General features: G+C 37.9%; 1 protein-coding gene across 2 annotated transcripts in view; it reads left to right on the top strand.

Annotated features, from left to right (window-relative positions):
* Positions 1-21530, top strand: part of CTNNBL1 (catenin beta like 1) — a 163031-nt gene that overhangs the window by 72162 nt on the left and 69339 nt on the right. For both annotated transcript variants that reach the window (XM_059133251.1, XM_059133252.1), the window contains 3 exons: positions 3774-3846; positions 4083-4141; positions 5620-5768. In XM_059133251.1, the coding sequence (XP_058989234.1) occupies positions 3774-3846; positions 4083-4141; positions 5620-5768 (281 nt within the window). The remainder of the gene's footprint in view (positions 1-3773; positions 3847-4082; positions 4142-5619; positions 5769-21530) is intronic.

Raw genomic sequence — 21530 nt, 5'->3', positions numbered from 1 at the left:
AAGCAGCAGTTCCCAGAAAGGTGAAGTTTAATTTTATTCAAGGCTGGTACATGCTGAGTACAAACCTATGCTTGACTCTGTAATTACTCTGACAGCTGAAAGATTTAGGATCACCAGGCTCCTGGATAGAAGAGAGCCCCCAGGAGCTTCAAGTCCCATTGGTTAACTTTGCAAACTCCGAGAGACCATACCTCCAAACTGAATTCTCCTTTCTCCTGATGTCCACTAACTATCCTTGTAATTTGTCACTTTGATATTTTGTAAGCTTGGAGGCCATCATCTCTGGCTGATACTTAAGTAGAAATAAAACTTCCTTGGTGACTTTTTGTCTTTGGTTAGACGTGAAGGATTAGACTCCTTCCTTCCCACCATTTCTTTTATTTCTTTACCACAAAAGTAAAATACTTGGTTGTCATTATCATCACCATTAAGTTTTTCCCATCTGATATAAGTGTCATGTGTTGGCTGTTGGCTGTTGATTATATGGGAAGTGTTATTCTGGATACCTCACATATATTATTTCTGATCCTTACGCCCTTCCAAGTGGGTGCTCCTGTCCTCAGTTTACAGTTATTGGAACAATTCTACAGAAGGGAAGTGATTGTCCTAACCCCACAGGAATTACATGGCAGAGCCTGTGACAGTTGGGCATGGGTATCTCCAAAGCCTTCCCCTCTTGTCAAGGTACTTTCCAGCTGGTACCCATTTCAGGCTCTGAAGCATTTTAGGGCTCAGTATTGTGGAGTTATGGGGTCTAATCATTTGACTTTCTAATTAGATTCCTCCTTCATGCCAGTTTTTCAAAGAACCTTTATTTTAACAGAAAAAGTGATGAAATTATTATTTTGATTTTTAAAAATTTACTTTGGGCACATTGGAAACTCCTTGAAGTGTCACAGCAAAAGCTGGAGATTTCCTGGAGGACTCCTTCTCAGTAGAGGGGAACTAGCTGTTGGGTACCTGTGATATATAAGCTGGTTAATTTAATCCAACTATCCCCTGAGGAAATTATTACTTATTTTTACTTAACATAAGAGAAATTGGGCAAGAGAGGCAAAATAATTTGGCCAAGATCATGTAGCTGGAAACCATTAAGGCTGAGATTCTAGCCTGGATATTTCTGATTCCAGTCATTAGAAAAACTTCTAGTACTTAATTTATGTTAGGTACTTCCATACTATAACCTTATTTATTTCTCATAGTAACTCTCCTGATGTTATGTTATCTTTTATTATTTTATTTTTATTAGGCTGTTATTTTATTATTTGCTTTTTACAGATAAGGAAACTTTAAGAAAACTTAAGATCGAGATACATTTCTTGGGTCATAGATGTCCACTCTCCGTTCCTGGTGCCCTGGATGTCTTAGGAATTTCGTTTTTACGTGTTTACATGAAACTGTGCCTCTATGCCAGAGACCTAACAATCATGTTTATTAAGTAGTTAGATCCAAATGATTTAATACATATTTATGTCCTAACAATTTAGTAGCCATTTGAAAAAGTAATACACATGAATTAAAAGAAAAAATATTTTTATTTTATACTTAAAGACCGCAGTTACTTATTAATAGATGTGTGTGCCTTTTGAGTGCTGCACAACTTCTAAAGCCTTGGAATATAGTTGAACACCACTACCCTCATTCCTGCTCCATACTGATTTTCACACAGTTCTTTTATTACAGCAACCACCAAAAACCAGCTTCACAAAGACAGGATGTCATCAAAAGAGTATACCTGGAGCTAGTAGTTAATGCAGTGTTCAACACATGTCATATGTCACTGTGCTTTCTTTGGAAATTTTAAAGTACCCTGCAGTGCCCCTGTGAGTTGAGTTTGACACCCTAGGTACCTTGGCACACAGTTTGGGAACTGCAGATTTTGTCTCATGTAGGTAGTACATGCTCATGAGTCAAACCTAGGTGCATCAATCCTAGATTGATATTCTTCTCTTTTTTTTCTTTAACAGGACCATATTACTTTCTAAAATTAATTTTAATTCAGTGTAATATTTTTTAAATGCCATTAACAATGGACAAGGTTCACGTCTAATTCACATCTAATTCAAGGTTCACGTGTGCTTTCGTGTTTATTTCTTTGTCTTGCATACAGCAGATGCCCAGCAAATACTTGTTGAAAAACAAAAAGAAAATCTCCCCCTTATCTTGGAGATAAGATTTATAAAATCAAATAAAAGACAAGAGGCATCGAAAACACAGAAAGGCTGTGAGATCTTTTGGCTTCTTTTAGTTAAGTGCATCTTGTTTCAAACAAGAACCCTCGTCCTTGAAAAACTGCATATAAGTGAAGTGGTGTGGCTTAAGTCATTTAAAATACCAATACTTAAAATTTAAATAATTTTGGATAAGTAATTTTATTAACAAATTCTTGATTCTGATAGAGATGCTTACCCCTTGGCTTATCACCATGTTTTCATTTTCATAAAACTGTTTTCCTTAAAGTGAAACACGCTACAAATTGCATTTAAACCCTGGCTGTTATACTGAATTTCTTGAAACAAGGCCTCAAGCTTGCCCAGGGAGCATACCCTGCAGTCAGTACACGTAAGACTTTGCATTAACGGATCTTTTAACCTAAGATGGTCAGCTTCCTGAAACCCTGTGGGGTGCACTTAGGCTTGACGAGAAAGACGTGCATAGGAAACTGAAAAGTTGCTGGGTGTTGCTTCATTAGGGGCCACTCTTCCTTCTTAAGTACAAAATCAATGTCCAGACAGAACTGGGAATAGCTCTGAGGTGATGGAGGTGTTAGCTCTAAGATGAACACTTCCCTGTCCTTTCCAGGTACAGAAATGATTTGTCATTTCAAAAACCTGGGTGGGTAGCAAAGCTGCTGCTGATTAACAATTGTTGTGTATGTGCCTGCATTTTAAGGATCAAGGGACAGTAAATAAAATCACGTCAATGAGGTTTGCTCTTCTCTGTGCACCTTTATCCAAAGGAGCCTTATTAGTGGTGAGATATTCGCATCTCGCTACGGAAGCAACAATATGGACAGCCATAAAAGATAGTCTCTGCAGTAGATATGTCCCCTCTGAAACACCAAGTAGCAGAGCATGCAGCAGGGAAAGAATTGTGGGTAGTAATTTGGGTGTTAAAATATTAACACATTTCTGCATTTTTAATGTGGTTTCCTTTTTAAATAGTAGGCAGATTATGGCACACGAGCAGATAGGTTTATGATTTCAAATTAAATTTTAAGCATTAAAAAAAATCCAAAAGGAACTACTTTGTTATAAATACATTGAGCTATTCTAAACAAGAACTTGCTTTCTTTTCACCTTCTCTGATCATCTGTCAGCCTAATTTTATGATTGTAATATGTGAGCAAAGCTTCAAAATGGATTTTAGTTTAAAATTTCAAAACTTTCAGTCATTCCTCTAGTTCACATTTCAGTATATACTGTGTGCTAGACAGCAGTCTCTGGACTCAAAATGGGGAATCTGGGAAGGCTTCACTGAGGAGGTGACTTTCATACCTGGGCATGAGCAATGTGAGAGCCGTTGTGTCCATCTGCCATTTATGGTTTTACTATGTAGTATTTGAGTCTGATCTCTTGAGAGCAGAGGCAGGCTTTTCTCCTTTCTTTTCTTTTCTTTTTTTTTTTTTTTTTTTTTTTTAAACCTTTAACCTGCCTTTTTGCTTTCTAACGTCTACTTTCTAACTCAGATCCTAGTTTTTGTGAAAAATTCATCTTGGGGAAGGAAGCAAGGCCCCTTAATGTTTTTTTCTCATCTCTCCTATTTCCCCACAGGCAAAGATGCCTTTCGATGCCAACAAACTGTATTGTAGCGAAGTGCTGGCCATATTGCTCCAGGACAATGATGGTGAGACTCCCTCTCGGTATTGATATTCTGTTAGGATAGGAGCCAGCCTTGTTTCAGATCATGACAGCGAGCTCTCTTGCCTTTGGCATCCCCTTGCTCTCCCTCTCGCTCTCTGTGCAGCTTTTGTACTCTGTCAAGCTGTATTGATTTTGTTTGCTGATGTATCAGTGTTAGACGGCTGTAAAATCTGACAGTTAGCTTCATTTTTTTCTTCCTCTATTTTTTTCCTCTTTTAGAAAACAGGGAATTGCTTGGGGAGCTGGATGGAATCGATGTGCTTCTTCAGCAGTTATCCGTGAGTAATTCTTATGCTTCCTGTCTGCCATGAAGATACATGGCCTGCTTTAAAGGGGAGGTGGAGCTGGAAATTGTGGGAAGAAATAGGCCATGTGATGCAAGCCATATGGAGTATGTTGGCAGGTTTGAGGTTACAGTGGAGCTACGTAGTTTGCCTCCCTTTCTTAGTCATTTGCTCTTTATGCCCAGATACCACTGTGTATCTGCTGTGGATTTTCTCCGTCTTCTGATATTGGTCAATTCAGAAGAGGTGTGCTTCCTGCTTAAGTGTATATTCTTGGGCCGAGAATACCAAATTATTTCCAGTTGACCCACTCCCGAGATTTTTCACTTCCTTTCCTTTTAATCTCCCAGTAAAATGGATTCTCTTCATTTAGAATCCTCATAAGCTCAAGGAGTCCAAGTTCCAGTGCAGTGGGATGGAGGTCACAGAGGAGGATAGGGAAAGATGTGGTTCTAGAGGCTGGAATAAGAAATTAGAAAATGCCATTTTCTCATTGTAAGACATGTAAATCTACTTGAAATGTTCTGCTGGCATTCTGAAAATACTGTTAAGATTTCTTCTAACAAATCTCATCTGTGCTATTCCAAAACCCAGACTGAAAATAGACCATTTGGATAAACTCTTGAGTGTTGGGAGTGTCTGAGATGTCAGTTTGCATACAGCTGCCATCTTGGTGCCAGCAGCAGAGTGGCTTGGCCTCCACCCCAAAAAATAGAGCTTTGAAATATGAATCTGTTTCCAGTTTTCTGGGAAGGTGCTTAGTCCTGTTCTGCAAGATTATTGATCATTTCGTAGTAGAGTCTATGGGTATGTATATACTGTTAAAAGGCTTTCCTCTTAACATGCCATATATGTCTGGCAAAGACAAAACGTCTGCTTTCAGCTCTTTGCCTGACTTCGAGCCACAGCTGCTGTGTGAGGCAGTTCAGTAGCCCCAATGGTTAGAAAATTCTTCCTCGGGTCGTGGCCCTTCCGGATTGTGGTTTCTTTTAGAAGGAGTAGAATAAGTCATGGTTCAGCTGGGCAAATAGAGGGCTTTTGAGGTAGCTGGCAAAGTTGTTTTTTGTCCTGGAGGTGGTGGTTTCAGCTGTATATGCCTTTTATAGAATAGTCTGTATCTGTGTTCTATTTCACAGAAAAAGGGCTTTGTTGGTTCGTTGTTGCTGTTGATTTTTTTTTAATCTTTTTTTTTTTTTTTTTTAATCTGCCTCCTTGAAGCCATCAGTCACTCATGGGCCCAGTAGTCAGTTGAGTGTTTTGGTTTTTTGTATGAACTGATAGCTATCTAATACCTGTGACTCAGAAAGTCCAGGTTCTCTAACATGGAAGCTGCTGAGAATCTTGTTGGATGAGCTTCTGCTTCCTCAATTGTTGGGGTTGTCAGGACAAACAGACTTTGGAAACTGTTGAGTGCTAGCTGATGAAAGACATTCTCTTATGGCTCTGTGCTTTCTGGTGTCTTCACTTGACAGGTGTTTAAAAGACACAATCCAAGCACTGCTGAGGAGCAGGAGATGATGGAGAACCTGTTTGATTCACTCTGTTCCTGCCTAATGCTCAGTTCCAATCGTGAACGCTTCCTGAAGGGTGAGGGTCTGCAGCTGATGAATCTCATGCTCAGGTAGGTTTATCTCTTAGTCCTCTGTTTTTTCTGTCCAGCTCCTCACTGTTAGCCCAAATTCCAGAACACATGTCCATGGTCTTTGAGTCCATTGAGTTTCTTAGATGTGAAAAACAGTTAGGCCTTCAGGGGTGGGTGTGTGCATGGGCATGTGCCTCTGTGTGTGGGGTGGGGGGGGTTCGGGTTAGGGTATGTAAGTAGAAGGTACATTTTGGTCTGTTTGTGCCCTGTTGTGTCAGTTGGTGATACGACCGCTCCATTGAAGGGAAATGTCTTTTTGCTCCTTCTCTTACTGTGTTGGTTTTGGGAAATCTAGTCATGACCTTCTAAACATAACCTATGTTAATTTTTAAACTTTGTATCACATATAGACCTATCAATGCCATATGTTTGTCTGTATTTTTCTTATTGACAAAATATCATTTTTTATTTATACATATTTTTCATTATATATTATTTTCTATAAATTGCACATGAGCTATGTGGCTAGTATAGGAGATATGAAAACGTGAAAGTTCTAGAACTTTTCTTTATAGTACTTTCTTTATAGATCTTATTATTGATGTTCTAATTCCTTAAGGTATTTAAAATGGATATCATATTTAGTATATTTCATAGAATTCTACTGTTGGAAGTAAATGGGAGGTAGCTTATGTCAATAACTCTTGAGAAATCTGGCATGGAAGAAGGGTAGAGAAATGGGGGCAGGAGGTATGGTGACCAGAGTGTGGTGTGGGGTCAAGGAACCATTTTTTAAACTGAGAGCCACTAGAGCATGTTTGTATGGGTGGAAGACACTAGTCATTATTATTCTTAATGAAATTGAGCTGGAGTCTGCACTCTTAAAACTTCTGTTCGTGAACATGCAAAACGCTGTTAAACTAGTTCTTTGAAAAAAATTTTTATAAATTCAATAAATATAGCTATTAAATATAATTTAGAATATAGACATGCAAAACTGCTGTTAAAATGCTGATAAGTGCTGTGCTTACAAAGAAAGGAAGAAGACCGGATTCTTGCCTCTAAGAAGCTAGAAAAACAGCTATCACATAAACACAGCCCAACTTTGGGTGTAGACTTCTTTCACTCTTTTTTTTTCTTTCCTGTAATAATTTCCTTGTTTTTACCAGCTTTTTAGTCCTGTCACACATGTAATTTTCGATACTGTTTCTTTTTGAACTTAACATGGCATTTCCCATGAGGTGACATAATCTTCGTGAGAGTTTTCAATAAATGCATAATGGGCTCCAAGGAAATATAGCTTACTTAGTATTCTGTTGGTGATATTGAGACTGTTTCCATTGTTTTGATATTGTAGTAAATTCTACAATGATCATAGTTTTTGTTTAAAACTATTTTCATATTTAAGCTTATCAAGGCATATGTTTCTAAAATATCTTCTCTTTAGGCCTGTGGAGGGCTGGGGACACAGTAGACCTCTTCATTTGTCAGTGCACACCAGACCTGGGATTGATTGAAAATTCCCTTTGTGGAATTGCTCTAAAAAATCTTTTTTAAAGTGCAGAGTGGGGCATTGGAATTATTCGGAGGCCTTTAGTGTTCAGCTGATTTTTTGCTAGATTTATTCTCTTGAGTCTTTTGTTTGTTTATCTCCTTTACCCTTTTAATTGCCTGTCCTTTTGTTGAAATGACCCCATCGTCTCTCCAATAAATAGCATATAAAGAAGATGCATTTGGCTTCTTGGGCCTTTTAACCTTAAAACTGTACTCTACGGGGACTTTTCCCTAAGATTCTTAAAGGTCTGAACTGCCAGTGTCTGTGGATGGTTGAGCACAAATATGAAGTGATGTATTCCTGTAGCATATGGCTTGGTAATGTGCAGCAGTGGGGAGCTGAATAAATAACCAGAAATATGGATTATTCAAACAGGAATGCTGAGATTCTAGGAGCCTAATTAAAAAGGTGCTCCAAAAGCCTTAGAAACTGTACCTCTCTAGATCTCCTAACTTTTCATTTTTGAATGCTGAAGTTACTGTTAGATTAATTCTTTTGCATTAACTAGCTATTATAGCAGATTCAGCATTCCCTTGTTTCTCTTTCCCATGCTTCTTTGTTCTGTGTTTTTTTTCTTCTTCAGACTCCCAAGTGGAAAGTTTAATTGGGAGGGAATTTTTTCTCTCCTACTAGATTCATCCTGATCTAGCAAGAGCTGCCAAGTTGCTCTCTATCTAGAGAGAAGCCCGTTTAGGACTTGGAGGCTATAGTACCAGAAGTTCAGGAAAGTTCCTGTGGTTGCACTGTCCCTAAGTATTAGTCTTTACTGTGATTCAGGCATTGAGCAGTCATGAAATGCCCTCCTGGAAAGGTGGCAGTGTGCTACAACATGGAAGAGTGGGCTTTGGGAGTTGAGGTCAGTGTAGTTTTGGAACATAGCTCTTTCACTTATTAGTGGATATTTGGTGAGTTACTCTAACCTTTCTGACCTCTAGCCCTTAGTTTTTCATCTGAAAAATGGGAGTAACAATGCCAAATTTGCAGGGATTTTATGGACATTAAATTACATGTAATGTGCCTGGGACAATTCTGTAGCTATTAAAACACCGATAAAGTACCATATTAACTCACTGTGTTAAGAGCTAGGCTTAATACAGAGAGGAACAAGACAGGATTCTTGCCTTCAAGAAACTCAGTCACTAGTGAAGGAGGCTGATGTTAAGTAATGGCAGTATAATTTAATATGTTAAATGAACCGTTCCTCTTAAGGGTTTGCATGTCTGTGAATTTTTTTTTTTACATTTCTGATTATTGATAAGCAAAGGTCATTAGCAAGATAGTCATTTACCCATACACATTATCACACATATACATATACTACCCAATTTAATATTTATCAACTTTATTGAAGCGTAATTTATTTATAATAAAACATGCCCATTTAAGTGTACAGTTTTAATTTTGACAGAAGCATCCATCTTTGTTTTCAACACAATGAAGATATGAAATGGCAATGTCCAATAGAAATGTAATGCAAGCAAGGTATATAGTTTTATATTTTACAGTAGCATGCTAAAAAGGTGAAAAGAAACACAGTTAATTTTAATAATACATTTTATTTAACCCAGTTTAATAGCCATGTAAAAACAAGTAATCAAAAATCAAAAAAATACTGCTGAGCCGTTTTACTTTTTTTCCTACTAAGTCTTTGAAATCTAGTGCATGTTTACATCTCAATTCAGTGCTAAATTTTCATAAAGTACTTGCTTTGTATCTAGATTTCATAAGATTTCTAGTTGAAAAGTAGTTTCCCATACCTAAGTTTCTCCAAACCTACTTAAATATTTCCTAATAACTGAATCAAGTATCAGTATTTAAATTTAAATTTATTTAGTCCATGTTTTGTTTAGCTCGTGTCACTCAACACATTCTTTCTGAGATTCATTCATTTTGCATATATCAGTAATTTGGTTCTTATTCACTTTTAGCAGTATTCATTATATTTTTGCATTCCAGAGTATATCCGGTTTTTGTTTTTTTTTAAAGATTTTATTTATTTATTTGACAGACAGAGATCACAAGTAGGCAGAGAGGCAGGCAGAGACAGAGGAGGAAGCAGGCTCCCTGCCAAGCGGAGAGCCCGATGTGGGGCTCGATCCCAGGACTCTGGGATCATGACCTGAGCCGAAGGCAGAGGCTTTAACCCACTGAGCCACCCAGGCGCCCCGAGTATATCCGTTTTTTAATTTAGTCACCTATTGATGAACATTTGGGTTGTTTACAGTGTCTTGCTATTATTAATAAAGCTGCTTTAAAGTCTTTAGATGAACATGTATTTTCATTTCTGTAGGGTAAATACCTAGGAGTGGAATGACTAGGTCATATTGGAAATGTAAGTTCACTATTAGAAACTACCACGCTGTTTTCCAAAGTGGTTGTATCATTTTCTATTCCCCACCTCCCCACACACGCCAGCAAAGCATGAGAATTCCAGCATATCCTCCTTAATACTTGGTAATTAGGCTAAATTTCTTTAAGAATCTTCTCCTCCCATGTCACTTCTTCAGCCCTGTCCTTACAAGAATCTTCTCCCCCTATGTCACTTCCTCAGCCCTGTCCTTACACCCACCCACCCACTCACAAATGTTGAGAATTAGGTTCTAGCATCCTGTCCTTTGCACTGTGGGAGCATTTACCATTCTGTGTGGAAGGCATCTGTTTGTCTCTGACTGTACTGGAAGACTCCTGAGAACAGAAACCAAGTCTTCCTCTTTTATCCCTAGCACCTAGTAATAGATAAATATTAGGTTGTAAATATTTTCTAAATGAATGAGAGAAGGATCTGAGAAACATTTTTGATGTTTTAAATCATTGCGTTACAGAATTTCTAGCAAATCCTATTCAAAGACCCAAAGAATGAGGAGTGATTTATTAAAAGCTGTATAGTTGAGACTTCATTCTTCTGCCTAGATATATTTAGTCCTAGTTTTTTCTGTCAGATTTTTTTTAAAAAAGACTGATTGATTGATTGATTGATTGATTGATTTGAGAGAGAGCAGGGAGAGGGGCAAGTGGGAGAGAGAGAAAATCCTCAAGCAGATTCCATGCTGAGCGCAGAGCCAGGTGCAGGGCTCCATCCCATGACCCTCAGATCATGACCTGAGCCAAAATCAGGAGTCAGCTGCTCAACTGACTGAGCCACACAGGTGCTCTTCCCTGTCAGATCAGGTTTTGAATCTGATCATCAAGACTCTGGGGAAGCCAGGCACTAGCTGCAATACTGGACTTGCTGCCCTGTTCGGCCCGTGCTCATGCTGTGCTGCAGAGAAGAAGCCAACACAAGTGTCCACACTTCACTTTATCTTCCTTTGGGACACTTGAACCTCTCAACACTCTTCCTCCATCATCCTCCAAGGTATTTCAGAGTTATGGTTAGGCATTCATTTTTTGTAACCTTTCTACTCAAGGTCCAGAGAATTCCTTCATGCAGATTCATAGTTTCTCAGCATTAGTTTATAGGGGCTGTAAGGAGGTCTACTATGCCTTTGCCTTTACCGGACAGGCCTTCTCCTCTGCTTTACCCTCCCACCCAGGTGTTAGTTTAGTTGTCCGGTGACTTTTTTTCACTCCCCTATGTTAAGAATGTTTGGATTTTACAGTACTCGACAGAATCAATAAGAAAAAAAAAAAGCTTTTCATTTTTTGTTTTTCCTCTGTCAAAGGACAGACGAAGCATTTTGGAAAGGAAGAAAAGATTGTTGAGATGATATTTAAAAATGGAACTCATGCTTTGGAAAAACCCGCAGATAGCCATTCTAGCATCTAGGGAACCCCCCCCCCCAAAGGAATTTCTTATTTAGTCATAGTGTTTTGATAAGGAAGGAGAAAAGATGGAGTGAGGGTAGAAGGCGCAGAACCTCTTGGACAGAATATTCTGTGTGTGTGAACACACACACACACTGTGCTTTGAGTGTCAAGAGTTATGGCATAGGGAAGAGATGTGCATGGTCTTTGGCTAGTAGCAGAAGAGTTAAGATACGACTATGAACCAAGTGGTATTTTTGTAGTCAGGGATAGTGGAGAGAAAAAGACAATTTAGGGAAGTCACAATTTATTGTGAATTTAACAGAATGATCAGATTCAGAGAGTCCAGTTCAGAGAAATAAAACTAACTTATACTTATGGGGGAATGGCCATTATAGAATTTATCCAGACATGAGGGTAGAACTATACAAAGTCCTCTTTACCCTTGAATGGAGACTGATTTTCCATTTCTGCATTCTTGGTTATAGATGTCTCTCTGGTAAGATGGTTGCTGCAAATAGATTTCAATATATCAGGTTTAATTATAGACTGTACTCCAAATCATTTGATTCCTGCCACCACAAAGCGCTTTTTTTAACAGTATGTCCTTGTTTCAAATGGTTCAGTGTTCTTTAAGAAACAACAAAGCCACTGGGAGACAGAAGAATTACATTGTCAGTTTCCTTGAAAATGTTGACATGAAGCTTATTACTTCTGTTGTAAAACCCTGTTCCAGTTAGAAAAAGAAGAGACCACTGAGATCCCAAGGGATGTGTACAAACGCAGCTTGGGGTTGTGTAGCAGAAACACAGTGAACCCGTCTTGGTTATTAACTGTATAGATGGGTGAAGAAAAAGAAAGAAAGAAAGAGAAGGGTACATAGACACATCCCTTTAGGAACCACCATTTTTTTCCCCCTGAGGTTTCTCAGTAAGATTTTCCTTAATCTAAAGAAAAGTGTCTCCGACAAAGAAAACAAAAAAATGACGATGGTATACCATCTGCAAAGTCGGCTTTTGCAGGCCCAGTTCTGGATTGTGGGCTTGAACCAAAGTGTAAAGGTAGGCCGGCTGGCCTGGGAAACTTCTAAATCTTGGAATTTTATTCCCTTTGTTTTTACCTTGTTGTGTGTTGGTTTTATTCCTAATGAGCATGGGAAGGTCCAAACTCGGTTACATTTTTATTCTTGTGGTCCTTTTCAGGTTTTTGTTGTTTTTTTAAGAACTACAGCCTTTTCTTCTGACTTTCAGTCTCTGAAATTTAACTGAAAAAGCAAAATAATAATGCTGACATTTTAGAAATCAGTTGAGCTTCCTGGTGGGTTTGTATACAGTGTGTGCTCCAAGCTGCGTACTCACATCCTGCTTACTGTTTGTCCAGTGAGCAAGCGTTCCCTTTCCCCATTCACTGAGTATTATCATTCTTTCTTAGATGGATAATAGTAGTTTGCACCTGTTCTCTGGGAACCAGAAAAACGCTTCAAAGCACTAAGTAATCCTTCCGACAACCCTCCAGGCTGGTGTTACCTCTTCATAAATGGAAAGTGCTGTGGCTGGGAAGACAGATTAAACTGAAGCAAGATTACTTGGCAGGAAATGGTGAAGGACCTGTCGGAGCCCTTCCATCAGACTTCATTGCTGTTCATCATTCCAGGGCTGCTAAATTGTACATATTTAAAGTACATAGGTTGATGAGTTTGCAGCATGTGTCCACCTGTCATACCATCACTGCAAACATAGCAACAAACATATTTATTGTACCCAAATGTTTCCTTGGCCTCTTGGTAATCCATAACTCCTTTCCCTCCAGTTCAAGTCTCCAGGCAACCATTGATTTGCTTTCTGTCCATTATAGGTTAGTTTGCATTTTCTAGAACTTTATGTAAATGGAGTCATATAGTATGTACTCTTTTTTTTTTTGGCCTGGCGTATTTAACTAATTATTTCAAGATTCATTTCATGTATATCAGTAGTTTATTCCTTTTTCTTTGCTGGGTAGCATTCCATTTTGAATATATCACAGTTTATTCACTTGTTGATAGACATTTGGGTTTCTAGTTTTTTGCTCTAATGAACAAAGTTACGAATATTTAGGTACATATCTTTGAGTGTACATATTTTTCATTCCTCTTGGATAAATGCCTATGAGTTGAATGTCTGGGTCATATGATGGGAATATGGTTAACTTTTTAAGATACTATCTATCTGTTCTTACAAAATTGTTACTCCATACCATTTTTATATTCTCACCAGCAGTGTATAAACTTCATTTATTCCATATCCTCACTAATTCTTGGTTTGGTGATCAGTGTTTTTTGTTTTAGTCATTTTAATGGGTATGTATAGGTATCTTGTGCCTTTAATTTTCAATTCCCCTGTGGCTAATGGTAATGGACTTTTCCCATATGCTTATTTGGCACTCATACATCCAATTTGGTGTGGTGTCTTTTCAATCTCTTGCCCATTTTGGTGGGAGGAGGGGGAGTTGTTTGTCTTATTGTTGAATTATAACAGTTCTTTATATATCATGGATACAATCTTTTGTCAGATACATGTTTTACATATAGTTTCTCTGAACCCATAACTTGCTGCTTCCTTTTCATAGTTTTTTGAAAAGTTTAAAATTTTAATGAAATAATTTTTAAATTTATACCAATTTTTTTCCCCATTTGAGTAAACTTAGGTAGTCAGTGTCTTTCAAGGAATTCATTTTATCTTAGTGGTTGAACAAATTGGTATAAAGTTATTCATGAGTATTCCCTTATTTTTTAATATCTGTAGAATCTGTAGTGAGTGCTCTCCCTTATTCCCAATGTTGGCCACTGATGTCTTTTTTTCCTCATCAGGCTGGTTACCCATTTGGTTGATCTTGTCAGAGAATCAGGTTTTTCTTTATTGATTTATCTCCTGTTTTTTTGTTTGTTTGTTTGTTTCTATGATCATTATTTTTTTTCTTCTAAATATGTGGGAGTTCAGTTTGCTATTTTTCTGATTTCTCCAGGTGGTAATTGAATATCATTTAATTGAGATCTTATTTTTTAAAAGATTTATTTATTTATTTATTTATTTTAGAGAGAGAGCACACAACTCAGGGAAGGACACGGGGAGAAGAAGAGAGTCTCAAGCAGACTCCCCGCTGAGTCTAGAGCCTGATAGGGGACTTGATCTTACCACCTTGAGATCATGACCGGAGCCCAAATCAAGAGTTGACCTCTGAACCAATTGAACCACTCAAGAGTCCCAAGATCTTATTTTTTAATATGTTTGATGCTATAAATTCCTAATTGCTGCCTTAAGCCTTGTCACACACATATTGGTATGTTTTCAGTTCAAAATACTTTTATTTAGGGGCGCCTGGGTGGCTCATACAGTTAAGCATCTGTCTTCTGTTCAGGTCTTGATCCCAGGACCGTGCGACCAAGGCCCGAGTCGGGTTCCCTGCTCAACAGAGAGCCTGCTTTTCCCTCTCCCCCTGCTTGTGCCCTCTTGCTCTCTCTGTCAAATGAATAAATAAAATCTTTTAAAAAATACTTTTATTCAGTTCAAAGTACTTTCTGATTTGTCTTTTCATTTCATCCTTGAACCATGAGTTATTTAGAAATGTATTATTTAGTTTCTAAATATTTGGGGATTTCCCAAATGATATTTCCGTTTTTTATTTCTACTTTAGTACCATTGTGGTCAGAGAACATTTATTAAAACTTGTTTTTAGCCCAGGACATAGTCTGTGTTGCTGAATATTCCACGTGCATCTGAAAAGAATGTTCTGTAAATATCAACTAGGTTAAGTTAATAGTGATGTTTAAGTCTTCTGTATCCTTACAGATTTTCTGTCTACTTATTCTATCAGTTATAAAAGGGGTGTTGAAACCTCTGACTATAACTGAATATGTCTGTTTCTCCTTTGAGTTCTGTCAGTTTTTACTTTATGTATTTGGAAATTCTTTTAGGTGCTTAAACATTTAGGAGTATATGCTGTCTTGTTTAATTGTATCTTTCATCATTATGAAATAACTCTCTTTATCCCTGTTAATGTCCCTTGATCTGAAATCTGCTTTGTTTGATATTAGTGTAGCCACCACAACTTTCTCTTGATTACTATAGGCATACTACATCTTTTACCATCTATCACTGAGTAAATTTTGTCACTCCTCTATTCATATTTGAAGCCCTAATTCCCAAGGTGGCTGTATCTGGACATAGGGCCTTTAAGATGGTAATTAAGGCTATATAGGGTCATAAGGATAGGTCCATAATCCAGTAGAATTGGTGGTCTTATGAGAAGAGGCATCATCAGGAATATGGGTACACAGAAAAAAGGCTGTGGGAGGACATGTTGAGAAGACAGCCATCTGCAAGCCTATGTGTCTTTATATTTAAAATACGGACTTTTTTTGTAGGCAGTATTACATTGGAGTCTTCTGTAACAATTTCTGCCTTTTAATTGAGATGTTTATGCCATTTACATTTTTGCTTTGTTGCCTTCTTTTTTAAAAAATTTTATTTAGTTAAGATTTTGTTTCCTAAGTAATCTCTACTCCCAGTGTGGGCCCGAACTCATAACCCTGGGATCAAGAGTCAGTTGCTGTACCAACTGAGCCAGCCAGGTGCCCCACATCTGCCCTCCTTTAACTTAACATTTTTTATTAATCCATGTTATTTTCTTGGGTGGTTTCTTAGCTCTTTGTCTTTGCTTTTTTAGTGGTTGTTTTTAAATTTATAGTATACATCTTTAATGTATACAGTCTGTCTTCAGGTAGTAGTATACCATTTCATCTATAGTATAAGGACTTTGCAACAATAAACTTCCGTTTCTTCTGGTTTTTGTGCTATTGTTGTCATATATTTTACTTCTATGTATGTTATAAATATCAATACGTATTGTTTTATCTTTCTGTTTAAATAATCAATATCTTTTATAGAGTTTTTTTAAAGTTAGAAAAAATCTTTTATTTTTACCAACACATTTGCGATCACCCAGTGCTCTTTGAGAATTCTTTGTATAGATTCAGATTTTCATCTGGTATGAGTTTCTTTCTTCCCAAATGATGTCCTTCAACATCTCTTGTAGTGCTGGTCTATTGGTGATGACTTTCATCAGCTTGGGTATGTCTAAAATAATATTTGCCTTCACCTTTGAATGATATTTTCATATATAGAATAGAATTCTGTTTTAATAGAGTTTTGTTTTGTTTTGTTTTCATTCAGTTCTCTTAACAACATTGCTTCACTGTCTTCTGGATTGCATGGTTAGCTTTGAGAAGTCTGCTGTCATTCTTATGTTAGTTCTTCTGTATGTAATGGTGTCCCCTTTTGTCTGGATGTTTTTAGGATCCTCTCTTTTGCTGATTTTGAGCAGTCTGGTTATGAGGTACCTTGATGTAATTTCCTTCATGTCTCTTGGGTGTGGGCTTCATTGAGTGTCTTGGATCTATGAGCTTATAGATCTCATCAATAGTGGAAATTTTTGAAATCACTGGGATTTTCAATTTTTTTTTCCTGTCCCCGTCCTCCTGTCAAGAACTCCAATTACATGTGTATTAAGCTATTTGAAGTTGTCCAACCACCATTCACTGGTAATCTATTAATTAATTTCAGTCTTTTCTTTCTTAATGTGTTTTAGTTTCTATTATGTATTCAAGCTCACTCTTTTCTTCTGCACTTAATCTCATCTAGTGTGTTGTTCATTAGACATGTATTTTTCTTCTGTAGATATCTTCCCTGTTTCTAGTTAGCATACTGAAGCTTTTTTTAACCTTCTTGAATATATCAAATATAGTTATAATAAAACTAATGTCTTCTGATTCTGTCATCTGTTATTTTTATTATTTTTCTCCTGCTTATAGTTCATATTTTACTGCCTCTTTAAATGTCTGTTAATTTTTTTCTGAAATTTAAATATTGTGAATTTTACCTTGTTGGATGCTGGAAGTGTGTGCCTGTCTGTATGTGTGTGTGTGTGTTTCTGTTTCTCATAAATATTCTTGAATCTTTTTCTAAGATATAGTTAAATTACTAGAAGTAGTTTGTTCCTGCAGAGGCCTACTTTTAAGCTGTTAGGTGGGACCAGACTAACCTTTAGTCTCTGGTTAATTTTGCCTCAGGACTGAAGTAGTACCCTCCTGAGGACTCCACCTGATGCACTGTGAATTCACAGTTTTTCCACTCCAGCTGGTGGGAACACAAACTATTTCTGGCCCTGGATGAGTTCTAGGCATTGCTTCCCCTTCTTTCAGGTGGCTCCTTTCTGTAGCCTTGGTTAGTTTCCTCACAGGCACGTCCTAATTAGCACTCAGCTGCAGACTCAGAGACCCTGTGCACATCTCTGCACGGCTCGTGGTCTGGCAGTCTGCCCTGTGAGCTCCAGCTGCACTCGTCTGCCCTATTGCTTTGCCCTGTGTCTCCACCCTCTTCTGAGGCCTGGAGACTCTCCCAGGCAGCCAGCTGGGCTCATGGCATGTGTTTCCCTCTCTTGGGGATCACTGTCTTGTGCTACCTGATGTCAAGTGTCTGAAAACCGTTGCTTTATATGTTTTGTCCTTTTGTGTGTTAGTTTGTTTGGGGGGGAGGATATAAATTTAGTCCCTATTACTCCATCTTGGCCCAAAGTGGAAGTCCAAGAGTGTATTATCTATTTTTAAAAGTACTTTCTAGTTGGGGTGCCTGGGTGATCAGTCGGTTGGATCTGCTTTCAGCTCAGGTCATGATCTCAGGGTCCTGGATCGAGCACCGCATCGGGCTCCCTACCCATTGGGAGTACTGCTTCTCCATCTGCCTCTCCTCCTGCTTGTGCACTGTCAAATAAATAAATAAAATCTTTATAAAAGAATACTTTCTAGTATACATTTTCTTACTGTTCAGTGCTAGTGGACAGTAATACAGATAACTTTTATATATTGATCTTATATTAAGCAACTTTGCTCTGTCACATATCAGTCTGGTTTTGTTGCAGTAGCAACTCTGCAACCTCAAGGACTTTCAGTGACATATTTATTTTTCACTCCTGATACATCCATCACTGGCCATCTGAAGTTCTGCTCCACATCTTTGTTTTGGGATCCACACTAAAGGAACAGTGTTCAATGGGATGTGACTTTCTCATAGCAGAGAGAAAGGCTGAATAATGCAATAAATCTTTAAACTTCTCCTCTGAAGACACATGTATTACTTATGCTCACATTTTATTGGCCATAAAAAGTCACATGACCAAGCTTGATGTCCATGGTGTGGGGAGGGAAGTATAAACAGTAATATGTTTGAGCTAGCTCGTACAGGCTCATGAAAGCTAACTGTACACTTCTCTTTCCAACACCATGTTTAGTGGGATCACATTGGTAACTTGAAATCCAGTATAGTGAGAGTATTTACACCGTGTAAATTGGAAAATAAGACAAATCAGCACTTTTTTCCTGGAGAGCTAGTTGAACTTTTACTAGGAAAGCCCAGGGTATATGCCCCTATTAGGGAGTAGTAGTTAATAGGTGGGAACAAGATTATTTTCTGTCACATTTCATTTCAATAATTTATTAGTTGTGTGTATGTATGTATTTACATTTTACTAGCTATGACTTCTAATGTGGGGTTAAATAGGAAGGAGTAGTGATCAAGGGCAAACTTTTCCTATTCCTGGTGTTACAGGGAATGCATTTTATTGAGTATAATGTTTGTTTCGAGTTTTTTGGAGATAGCACTTATCTGATTAAGGAAATTTCTTCTCTTACTAATGTCACAGATTTTACATAATTGATCAGCCAGTTTTATCAGATGCTTTTTCTACATTTATTGAAATGGTTTTTTAAAGTTAATATGGTGAAAATTGCATTAATGGATTTTCTAGTATCGAACTAGCCTTGCTTTCCTGGAAGAAGCCCATCTTTTTAATGTTTTTTGAGATTCTGTATTTTATGTAGGAATTTGATACCTATACCTCAGTGAGTTTGGCCATAAGTTTACTCTCAGAGGGTTGGGTTTTTTTTTTTTATAGCTTTATTAAAGGAATCAAAGAATATAAGAGTTTAAGTAATACTGGAATTATTTCCTTCTTAAATATTTGATAGAACTTGATAGTGATTGCTTTGAGAGAAGGTTTTAACTACTGATTGAGTTTTCTGGATGGCTGTAGACCCATTCAGGTTTTCTTTTTTCTTTTTGTTGAGTTACTTGGGGAAATTTATATTTTCCTAGGTATTTGTCCATCTCACCTGTTTTCCAAGTTTTTGACATAAAACTATGCCTTATGCTCTGTCGTCTTAATATCAGCTCGATCTGTAGTTCTCGCCCTTTCTTACCATACCCGTTATTGGTTTTTTTCTGTGTGCTTTTTTTTTTTCTTTCTTGATTACCTTGCCAAAAGTTTGTCCATTTTATTGGTGGTTTTGAAGAACCAGATTTGAGCTTTGTTGATCCTCTTTATTGGGGATTGGCAGCTAAGGCCTGTTTTTCTGTGACCAACAAACTAAGAATGGTTTTTGTACCTTAGAAGTGTCGCATGTATTTTAAAACACACACAAAGAAAAAGATGCTACAGAAACCATACACGGCCCATGAAGCCTACGGTTATTTTCTGTCTGGCCCTTTGCATAACATTTGCCAACCTGTGCACTTCAGAGCCCTGGATTTTGGTCACTGATTGTTCATCTTACTTTACTGTCAGCTCAGCCATTCTGTGAGTGGTTTCTCTGCATATCTGGCCCACCATAGTGCTATAAACTGAAATCTTAACCTCTGTTTTCTACATATTTGTTTTGTTCTCTGGCAGTTAGTCAAGCAGTGGTTGGTACTGGGAGTTTATGAAAAATGGATGGGAATAGAAATGGAAAATTGAAAAACGCTGTCTAGTAACATAGAAGATCGCCATTATTGTGTTTTAGCGGTGGAGTATCTCTTAGCATCTCCCAGAGCACCACTGTTCTTTGGCACAATAGTTTGAGAGCAATTATTAGTTTAGTTACATTGATCTCACGGTCTCATTCATAGAAATCCTAGATCGTGGAAAGTGATCTTCTGTCCTGGGAGCTAAAAGGAAATTAACTTTATTGTGTACATTGTCAAGCAAACAAAAATGATTTCATATGGCATTATCCAAGTTTCTTGCCAGGACTAGTTTGTGGTTCTCAGTATCTTTTAAAGATTGCCTGTCACTTTTTTTTCCCCATTCACCAGTCCCTTAGGGAGGGAGTAGACTTTACCTCTTTCACTTGTTCTTCAAGTCACTTTCCTCCAAGGTTCTTCCCTTTTTTCTGTACCCTTTCCTGGTAGTCGTATTTACACCATGGATTCAGACACTGCCCATAGATTGAATAATTCTTCCAAATTTGCCCCTATTTTTAATCTTATTCCCAGACTTCAGACCCATAAGTTTAAGGTGTACATCAACACTATGTCTCATAGGCACCTCAGGTTCAATCTGAATTCAGTCCTTTTCACTCCTAGTCTACTATTACTTTGCTTCCCCCCATCTAATGTATTTTCCCTCTGTCTTCTGCTCCCCTCACCACCACCACATACTGTTCGATCCACTGTGGCAGGTGTAATCTTTCTAATACACAGAGTCCGCAGGCTTCATGTTTTGCTGCTGCCCCTCTTGCTCTTTGTATTCTAACTGTACCATGCACCACTTTCCTGAATGTTCCCAGCTCACTTGTGTCTTCTCATGTGCTATTGTTTCCATCTGCTTGAAACACCCTCTCCCTTTTCACCTGTCTGGGAAAGACATCCAGTGAATGGCTGATGGTTCAGGCATCATCTCTTGTGAGGCCTCTGTGCCGCAGATACCATCAGCCCTCCTTCCTGCAGTCATTTTCTACTTTGTAGAACAAAACCTTTACTGTGGTGCTTTGCTTTTCTCATTATACTCATCATCTGCGTATCTGTCTCGCCTGAGAGCTGAGTTCCTGACACACACAAGCTGTGCCTGCCTCTATGTCGTCAACTTATATCTGGCACCTGTTAGGTACCTCATATATTTGGTGAAAAGAACAAATGAACAAAACAAAATTATAGTCAAAATGTGTGTTTATTGCAAAAGTGGTTTTGCATAGTGAAGAAGAACAAGCTAATTAAGAACCTTTCCTTTCCCCATCCCTTTCTCCTCATCATAAGGTTCATTTTGGCAGAATAAGGAGCAGTAGATGACTCTCTGTCATTTCCCCAACCACCCACTTTTACAGAGGCTAGCATTCACTTTGGTCCTGGCGTGATCGACAACCCGATGAACCCAGACAAGACTAAGATAAACTACTTGTCCTCCAGTAGAATAAATATTTCAAATAAAGTCAACCCAAGAAAGTCAGGCCAAACAGCTATTGATTGCTAAAAGCCTGAACTTAAGCCAATGAATATTCCAGAGTTCACCTCCATGCAGCTTGCCTAAATGGTGATCAATATGCAATTACTGCCCCCTTTAAACGTGTCTTACACTGCCTACGTGAAGAAAGGTTTTACTTTTTAAATCTTTTGTTTGTTGAATTTGCTTAGGCAGGAAAAAAGAGAGAGGGAGACTTG

The sequence above is a fragment of the Mustela lutreola genome, chromosome 9, assembly GCF_030435805.1.
Source record: "Mustela lutreola isolate mMusLut2 chromosome 9, mMusLut2.pri, whole genome shotgun sequence".
Classification (NCBI taxonomy): Eukaryota; Metazoa; Chordata; class Mammalia; order Carnivora; family Mustelidae; genus Mustela; species Mustela lutreola.
This window is presented reverse-complemented; position numbering and strand designations above follow the sequence as displayed.